The 9,604-nt window shown below is 41.0% G+C and overlaps 1 protein-coding gene across 1 annotated transcript; it reads right to left on the bottom strand.

Annotated features, from left to right (window-relative positions):
* Window positions 1–5,869: 5,869 nt before the first annotated feature.
* avpr2l (arginine vasopressin receptor 2, like) lies at window positions 5,870–9,041 on the bottom strand. The gene is made up of 2 exons (XM_033615035.2): window positions 8,109–9,041; window positions 5,870–6,831 (listed from the first exon to the last, which is right to left on the bottom strand). The coding sequence occupies exons 1-2, from the start codon at window positions 8,932–8,934 to the stop codon at window positions 6,752–6,754; spliced, it is 906 nt and encodes a 301-aa protein (XP_033470926.1). The 5' UTR covers window positions 8,935–9,041; the 3' UTR covers window positions 5,870–6,751.
* Window positions 9,042–9,604: the final 563 nt, after the last annotated feature.

A 9,604-nucleotide genomic window follows, 5' to 3' on the forward strand; every position in this document is an offset into this window, starting at 1 on the left:
TGTTGATGTACACCAAATCAGTTCTTTCCACTTGGCCACAAACAGCACCATTCATACATGTATGCCTCTGTCTTCAGTGTCCATGAGTCATGAGCAATCATGTCCACTTATACAGAGGGTTATTATTTCTTATTAGTTCTGCTTACCGCAGTATACCACCATGTCATTATGTGCAATCTCCTGCAAGTGTTGAAATATTCTGCTCCACAGATAAACCAGCGATGGATCTATTAGGAATAACGTCTGCTGTAAATGTTTTCCTTAGGGCACATGCTTCTCAGGGGGCTGCGTTTGTGTCCACCGTGTCCCTGGTGATTGTTTTAGACCCCGATAATGACATGAACATGAAGCAGCTCCCCTCGGGCTCTGAATTAGTCACCATAGTATTTTGGCCAAGAGAGATATATAATTTCATTTGAAGCAGCTTTCCAGAAAGAGATGCACCATAGGCTGTGTCTGCACAGTAGCAGGCCTGGTCACAGGATCTGTTGGACAGTGTGGAGCAGATGGTGACCATGTCAAAACATTGTGTTTGTACACACCACACCTGTGATGACAGTAGGGATGAACTGCATGTGAATAAACACCCGTCATGCTTTTAATTGAGCGCAGAGCATCAAGACTTTAACAAGGCCAAGAATGCAGTGGTCTTTAATGTGATTGAGAGACAGCGCAGAGGCTAAATAATTACATATTGATTGCACATATGAAAGGACTCGTGGAGCGCAGTTTCAAATGACTCCAGGGTTTTGCGTTCCACGAAAGGGTTACAAGATGACACATTTCCCCAGCAAAAATCGAGCCCGGAAGGGATTAATAAAATGGATTCTGGAAACTAGTAATGAAATGGAATTGTTGTAATACCATTGCTCTGCATCTCAGCGGGAAAAACAAAACGTCATCGCAGTGCATTAGTCCCCTTAATGCACTGCCATGATTTGTTTCTTGGCGAGGACTACATCCTCCAGGGATAAGTGCGGGTCTTGATCTCTGAGCATGCTGCAATAATGAAACTAATCTTTGTTTGGAAATGAGCAACAGTGACAAGGTTACAAAGCCATTTACAGGCAGAGGAATGTAACAAACAATCAATAAAAAAGGACTAAGGAATATAATGTTCATGATAGAATTAAATAAAAGTAATCAATACATCTCGCTGTTGAGCCACAGACTTTATTCAGACAAGTGGGGAGGTAAATTACAATGAGAAAAACCTACACGAGCAAGTTTGTCCTCGGCCATATTTAATGGGTTAGAATTTGGGGCAGTGGATAGCATTGCTGCTACCACAGGTTCCTGGTTCAAACCCTGGTTCTCCCTTTGTCAGCATGAGTTTTCTCTGGGTACTCCAGCTTCCTCCCACAGTCCAAAGACATGCAGGTTAATTGGTGACTCAGAGCTTGGCAAGCGTCCGTAGGTGTGAATGTGAGTGTGAATGGATGTCTGTCTCTATGTGTCAGCCCTGTCATAGTCTGGTGACCTGTCCAGGGTGTACCCCGCCTCTCATCCAATGTCAGCTGGGATAGGCTCCAGCACACCCACGACCCCCAACAGGATAAAAGGTTACGGAATATGAATGAATTGGAGGAACCCAGGTGAGACGTCCTTTCAGGAATGGTTCACAGAGTTGGCAAAACGTGCATCGCACAAAAAATTTTCTTACGTTCTAAGGAATTTCTAACCTGAATACAATACCTTGAAAAATATCTATACTCTATACCACTTTTTAGCTCATTTTTTATTTAAACTCCAGCATTTTATACCAACAATACATTTTTACAGCTCACATAGTACATAGTACTTTGATCATTGTACAGAGTTTTCAGCTGCCATAACATTTATCCAAGTTTAAGACCAATCTGGTGATATGTTCAAGTGCAGTGGAATTATCTGAGATTCAAACTGACTACTGGTACACTCATGAGTAAGAAGGAAAAAAAGATCTATACAGTTGTTGAAACCACAGGGATACATTTACATTGAGGGCACAACATTTAAAATTTTAATTTAAAGGTAAATATGGCATTACAACGAAAGTAACATGGTGTGTTACATTTAAAACTGTCCCAACTCAGTTAAAAACTGGTTTTCAGCAGGTTTCTGTCATACAACAAAAACACACTACAATACAAAATAAAAACAGAAACAATCAACAGACTAAAACAACAGCAAAACATAGGCAGCTACATAGACAATGCAGAGTAGAGCAGTGGTTCCCAACTGGTGGGTCCTGGTCCAAAATTGGGTTGCAGGTCCATTCTGAATGGACCCCAAGTGACACACGAACATGTCATGTGCATAAAAAGTACAATGAATTTCCTGCGGTGGAGTGGGTGAACTTGTTACAGATCTTAGTGTAAGTGATCAAAATGATCTCAGTACATAATAAGTGCATGAGAAATTGATCTAGTGATGCGTTGCTGTCTTGTTTTGTGACTTGGTAGTAAAGCAATACGTGTAGGATTGGAAATGAGAATTTGAATGGATCTGAAAATGAAATTTAATGGCGAGATTATCTGAGTAGTTTTGAATAGTCAGGGCCTCAGAGTGAGAGTTCAGTGCAGGATGAATCCAAACGGGGAGGTTACCATGGATCTTGTAACCTCTGCCGTATAGTCTTGCTATTGGTTCAGTGGTTTCCTTTGTGGCGAGGGACCGAATTGGGAGACAGTTGGATATTTTTGAGAGAATGACTGTATGTAGATATGTGTAGAAACAACACAGTAGGGGTGAGATATCAGAATCAGAAATACTTTATTGATATTGTAATTCTGAATGTGGTGTTGATACGTGAGATGTGAGTCAAGGAATACTCCAATATCATCCATCCATTTTCCTAACCACTTATCCTGTTGGAGGTCATGGGAGGGCTGGAGCCTATCCCAGCTGACATTGGATGAGAGGCGGGGTACACCCTGGACAGGTCACCAGAGCATCACAGGGCTGACACATAGAGACAGACAACCATTCACACTCACATTCACACCTACGGTCAATTTAGAGTTATCAATTAAGCTGCATGTCTTTGGACTGTGGGAGGAAGCTGGAGTACCCAGAGAAAACCCACGCTGACATGGGGAGAACATGCAAACTCTACACAGAAGGGCTCCCTCCTGGGATTGAACCAGGAACCCTCTTGCTGTGAAGCGACAGTGATAACCACTGCCCCACCATGCCACCCTACTCTAATATACATGATATAATAAATAATAATTTCTGAATAAATATTCAGAATCAATATGAATCAACAAATCGTTATTTTTGACCACACTACTAAGGACAGGACTGAGACATGTGGTGAAGTGGGGAGACAACTTGATATACATAGTAGTGAAGTACAAAGCACACACCATGTACATAAAACTCACAAAACACACATGATTTTTATGTGTCTGAGAATTAATTTGCAGCTTGTAAATTAATTGTAAATTAGATTTTTACCTATATAGGACTCATTTGATTTGATTGACAAGTCAATTAAAAAGGAATACTAATTACAAAAACCCATAATGCAACACTACATAACAGAGAGATTCATGAGGTTAGTGGATAACGCTTAAAATACAGAAGTTTTTCAGCATAAAGAAATTGTGTTTCATGTTTTAGTCAGTTAACTTCTTTCAAGAAATTGTTCAAATCAACTTTTCTAGCATTTTTGAGTAGGATGGAATTAAATAAGTTAGAATATCTTAAATAGAACAGTTAGACTAAATATCACCACAAATATTAAGTTGGTTCAACTAGTTTTTCAAGGTCAAGGCAAGTTATATTCGTGGTATTAAAATAATTGAATTTTTCAGATTATAAATGACTGACTCATGATGCCAGAGTTGGAACTACCCAAAAAGATGCATGCAGATTGCTTACTTATATTTTTGATGCTGAATCTGTGAATTTTCTTTTGGAGTGTATAGCCTGAAGAAAAACAGAATCTCATTGTGTTTCTCACTGTTTAGGTAGTTCAATGATGAAATTCTACAGGTACGTTTGCAATGCTTTATTATTGTCTATCATTTTGGTGTTTGAGTGTGATCAGACAAAAAAAACAAGAGAGATTCAAAGTTTTATATAGTTTTTATATATCTCCATTTCTGGATATTCACAGAACCACTTTTTCATCATTTAAACCACCTTGAACCAAACATAAAAACAGCAGGAGTAACAAGACAGTCACAGATATGTTACCTGGATATGCTACAGTCTGCTGTGTGTTATTAATCCGGTGCAACCAAATCCAGTTCAGAGGGGTCCACCATGTCCAAGACAGGTCGCTATAGTTGGATAAATCCCTCCATATTGTCATGAAGGGTGTGAGTCATTTTTCCAGAGAGACAGTTCTCCATACCTCCTTATACCAATCGTCCAGTGTTGGGATGTCCTTAGAGATCCAAAATTTGACAACAGTCCTCCTCAGTTTAGCATTTTGGCAGTTCCTCACATCGTCCATTTTGGCTGCTAGAACACAGTGAAGAGGTGATAGCTCCAAATCATAACCTATCTAGGCAACCACTTCCCTTTTCACTTTCTTTACACATTTCCAGAACATATGTGCATGCATGCCAACTTCTGAGTTGCATTTAATGCATTCACAAGAGCTCAGACCAATCCTGCCCCTCAATAATGGCGTACAATGAAGCCATGTGTGTTTTCTATAACTGATGCCCAAACATTTTCTTCCATTCGACATTCAGTGTCAATCTGCCACTGCTTTGGAATGTGGTCTGTAGTGTAATTAAGATTTGAGCCAACGGTTTCATAACATAGGAAGTAATCTTTTTGGTAGGGGTTGTTTAAGAATGTCTTCCAGGAAAGATCCGTTTGGGGCATGTACTGTACCTTCTTTGGTATAAGTCTTATTTGCAGATATCTGAAAAAATATGACTGTTGTAAAGAACATCTGCTCCTCAAACCCTCAAATGACTCCATTGTCCCTCCTTCATAAATGTAAGTGCTATATCGTAGGCAACTGGACTTGCTTGCATTTCTTGAAGACGTTTCACCTCTCATCCAAGAAGCCTCTTCAGTTCTAAATGACTGGTACGAAGTTGCCTACATGGTGGCCAGGTGGGTCAACGACTCACATTGTGACCTTAGCGACTCTGAAACTAAGAGCTCATGTGACCCCTACGACTCTGCAAGGGTTCCCACCCACACAGGGTTTAAAGCCCGCAACTTCGTACCAGTCATTTAGAACTAAAGAAGCTTCTTGGATGAAAGACGAAACATCTTCAAGAAACGCAAGTCCAGTTGCCTACGATATTAGCACTTACGATTACCATGACCTGGATGACTGAGAATCTTCACCGACAACTCCTTCATAAAGTTTGACAAGCCTGTCCAGGCCCTTTTCTTGCCAGACCCTGAACACTACGTCTTGACAAGCGGGAGGGAAGTCTGGGTTTCTCCATGTAGGAGCCAGAAGTGAGAAATGGTTCTTCAGTTTGAAACAAATCTTAATTCTATTCCACGTGTTCATTGTGTTTAGAACAATGAAGTTACTTTGAACCTCCACTTTCCCCTTCTTGTAATTTACAAAGGGGCAGTCCTTTAGTGTCAGTAAACCCCAATTTCTGGACTCCATATCAATCCATGTATTTGTAGCATCTGGATTGACCACATTTGAGCTGCCCAGTAGTATAGCCACATGTTGGGGTTCCAAGTCCCTCTTTTTCTTTGCCATTCTGCATTCTATGTGTTTTCATTCTCACTTTTTTACCCTGCCAAATGAACTGTGTAAACATTTTATGTAAAGTATTAAAAAAACTGTTGGGAATTCAGTTGGGCAGCATCTGTAGCGGATACAACAATGCAATTTACATTTTTAATGACATAAACATTTACGGAACATTAAAAACAAGTCAGATATGTCTCAATTCAATTTTAGTTTTATTTATAAAGCCTAATATCATAAATCACAATGTGCCTTAGAGGGCTTTACAGCATACGACATCCCTCTGTCCTTTGGACCCTCACCGCAGATAAGGAAACACTTTCCCCCCCAAAAAAACCCTTTAACTAGGGGGGAAAGATGGTCTGTGGATGGTGTGTATTGCCCGACATTCTGTTTCTCTGTACAGTGTGTGAAGATCCAGGTGTATGTCTTGACTGTTCCTTTGATGCAGGTTTATTTCAAAAGTCTCATTTCCTCAAGCTAGGGCTGGGCGAAATGGAGAAAACCAAACATCACAATATTTCTAAACGATTGTAGGGTTGACTGTTGGTGCTTTCACAAAATATCGACACAATGAGATTTATGATGAATAATTATAAGTAATTATAAGTGGGTAAAGAACAGCTGGGACAGTCTGGTAAGTTCAGAAAATTACAACATTATACTGTCATGCCGCCTTTACCATCAGAAAAAAACCAACAACATTTACAGTATTACGATATCTAAACTCTAACATGATATCTAGTCTCATATCACAGTATTGACAAAATATCGATATATTGCCCAGCTCTTCTTCAAACACTGAATGAAAGAGGGTACTGTGCTTTGTGCAGTGTAATGCCTGGAGAACAGACCATTATGCTGGCATGGATGTTGTATTGGTGAGAACGCTGAAACATTAACCGAGAAAATAGCCAACAGAAATTGAAGCTTATGTACAGCAATGCTGACACTGATCCAGTTCCATTTGTTTTTTATCATAAAAGAGAATCCAAAACAACAAATACTCAAACTCTGGATTAATGTTGACTTCATTTTGAGTTCGTCAGACCTTTGATTGTATCTCAAGTCGCAATTTTCTTAGCTATAGTAAAGATATATCCAGGGGTTGGTGCAGCTGTTGAGGCTGGCCAGCAGCATGATGATGGCAAACACTGGACCTGCAAGACAAAAAAGAGACAGCAAAGTATTAAACAAATTCTAAAATAGAGGAGTGGAAAGGTGGCAGCAAATCTCCAATTTTTTTAAAGGCACACTTAGTGACTAGTTTGACAGAAACACTAAAAGGAGCAGTGTGTGGGATTTAGTGCCATCTAGTGGCAACCAGCTGAAACTTCTCCCTCTGCCAAGTGTGAGCTCCTGGTTAGGATTCTTTCAGTGTTTATTCTTCTTTTTACTAGGAATTATCTGCGGAGGCTTCCTCCTCTCCAAAACAAAGCGACCAGGTGATTGAAAAAAGTAAAAATACTCACTGCTAGCCTAGCATCTGCTAATGTGTGCTCAGCTTTTTTCTCTGATAACCTGAGATCCAGACATTCAGGAGGTTTTTACTGGAAGCCGAAATATCAGTAGAGGTCTCTTACTCTCCAGAACAAATGGACAGAGTGATTAAAACCTAGAAAAACACTGAATAAAGCAGTTTTACATTAAAAATCTGTGTTTTTCCAATGCTGTTCAGCTCATCGTGAAGAGACTGCTAGCTATGGTGGCTGACACAAAAACACAATGGCCTTTTCTCGAGTTTGACTGTTGTGGGCTACTGAACAAACATGGCGATGCAATGTGAGGGATGCGAGGATGAGAAACAGCTCCCTGTGTAGATATCATGGATATATTTAGAGACCTGGACACAGCATCAGAGGCGGGACCTTGTTAATTTCTGTGGAAGTTGCTCTGTAGCGCATGAAGCCAAAAAAGCTCTATTTCCACAAATGAAATTATTCAGATAATCAGTGCTTCTTCTTCATCATTGGGCCCACAGCGCAAGCGCACTGAAGACATCTGCCGTGCTGGTCGAGGCAGCTACTTACAGCTTGCCGTTCTGCTAACTTGAATTGGAATAAAATGATTTAATCTTGCAGCTCTTTTTGACTTTCCAAATGTTCTCGGACCAAATGGATCAAATCCTCATTTTGCAGGGGGTTGGGATGAAGGTCTTTTTGGCCGAATTTGGCTTCGCACGCGCAGCACACTTCCTGGGGTCCTGGTAAATATAGACATTTCCTTTTAAGGAAACAAAACTACCACAATTCTTATTTTAAGGTGATTATACACTGAAGAAAACAGACTTGTTATACCGTATTCCATTTCTGCTAATACACCCCCCTGAATCGTACACACTGGATCTTGTAATATATTATTAATTATTATTATAGCATGTGGGCCTACTCCACAGTGACATTAAATCTATGACCTCCTGGACCTCATTTGGACCAACCTTGAGTAGGCGCAGTGCTGGGGCTCCACACAGACCATAACTGGACAACAAAGAATGGGCTCCAACACACTGTGTATGTCATTATAATGACAAAAGTCATTTTCACAGTCTTCAGCATGGCGTTGGACACCCCCCTCGTGCCCGCGCGCCCTGCCTGCAGCGCCTTCCTCTTCATGTTGAAGTAGATGGTTGTGCATATTCTTATCTGGCAATAGAGCACAATGACTGCAGGCAGGGCAAACACTGACAGAGTGATCCAGGTGATGTAGACCCTGCTCCCCCACGGTTCAATAAATGTAGCCCAGCAGTCATACTGGTTCTCCTCTACCTCCTTGAGAGAGAAGATGGAGATCTGAGGGGAGCTGAAGGCGAGAGAGATGAGCCACGCTGCGCCTATGGAGAGGTATCTCCTAAATGAGCCCTTCAGGAAGGAAACCATCGGCTTACACACTGCATTATACCGGTCTATGGTCATGGCCACGATCATGTACGTAGAGCCAAACATCCCGACCACCTGTAGGTATTTTACGGACCGGCACAGGAAGTCTGTGCCTCGGAACCTGTGCGTAATTTCCATGAGAAACTGCGGTAGGACTTGGAAAAAGGCGACCACCAGATCCGCCAAGCACAGGTGCAACAGGAACAGCTGGGTCCGTGTGTTTCTTTTTCGCTTCTTCCAAAGTGTGCCCAAGAAGAAAAGATTGCCGCATGTTGCAAGCACAAAAACCAAACCCAGTATGCCAGCTTTGATGAGCGCGAAACGTTCATACGCGTCTCCATCCTCATCTGGCGGCTGTTTAGAGCTGCTGTTGCGACTGGAATCCATTAAAGCCCGGTGTTTCCTGTGTGTCCCGTAACTTCTGGGTTCAATTAACGTCTCCGCACATTATCCAAAGATTGATAGTGCAATTTTGGCGCACAAGCATCTCGGCAATTTCCTCCTTTGCGCGCGTGGTGCGGGTGAGTGTGATGGCTGTGAGGAGGGAAAGCCACCGACTTGAGGGGATGAGGGGGGGTCTGTCTGCTCAGTGTTGACTGTATGTCCACAAACATATTAAATAAGATGACATTTTACCCAATTGTTTTAAAAATTTGAGTTTGCCAAGATATAATCTTCCTTAATAATCATAAAATGCACTGAAATCCAAATACACCACAGATTATAATGAGTTCATGCTCTGTGAGTATTCCAATTTGTTTATTTAGTAGTGGAATATAATTGCTTATGTTAGTCTTAAAGGAGCAACAGTATAATTAGCTGATATTAGGCTTTATAGCAATTGCACAAGGAGTTGCCATGGAAGCTCTTGAGAAAAAACTGTAAAAGCAGAAAGAGCAATCTGCATACAGCCGATGGATGAAATATGTGTGAAAGGCCGTCAAGCAACACAACAATTTATTTGTTATACATTTATAATTACAGCTGAAGCTCAACGTAAGTTATGAGTGAAAGGGTTCATGATTGTGCATTTCATTAAGTTGTCAGGCTAAAAAAA

Source organism: Epinephelus lanceolatus, chromosome 23, assembly GCF_041903045.1.
Source record: "Epinephelus lanceolatus isolate andai-2023 chromosome 23, ASM4190304v1, whole genome shotgun sequence".
Lineage (NCBI taxonomy): Eukaryota > Metazoa > Chordata > Actinopteri > Perciformes > Serranidae > Epinephelus > Epinephelus lanceolatus.

Bases quoted from the DNA above. Each gene is read 5' to 3' on its own strand.
- avpr2l (XM_033615035.2), bottom strand. From the start codon at position 8,934: ATGGATTCCAGTCGCAACAGCAGCTCTAAACAGCCGCCAGATGAGGAT. The intron at 6,832-8,108 runs GTTGGTCCAAAT...TTTGTCTTGCAG, and splicing joins CAGCACTGCGCCTACTCAAG to GTCCAGTGTTTGCCATCATC.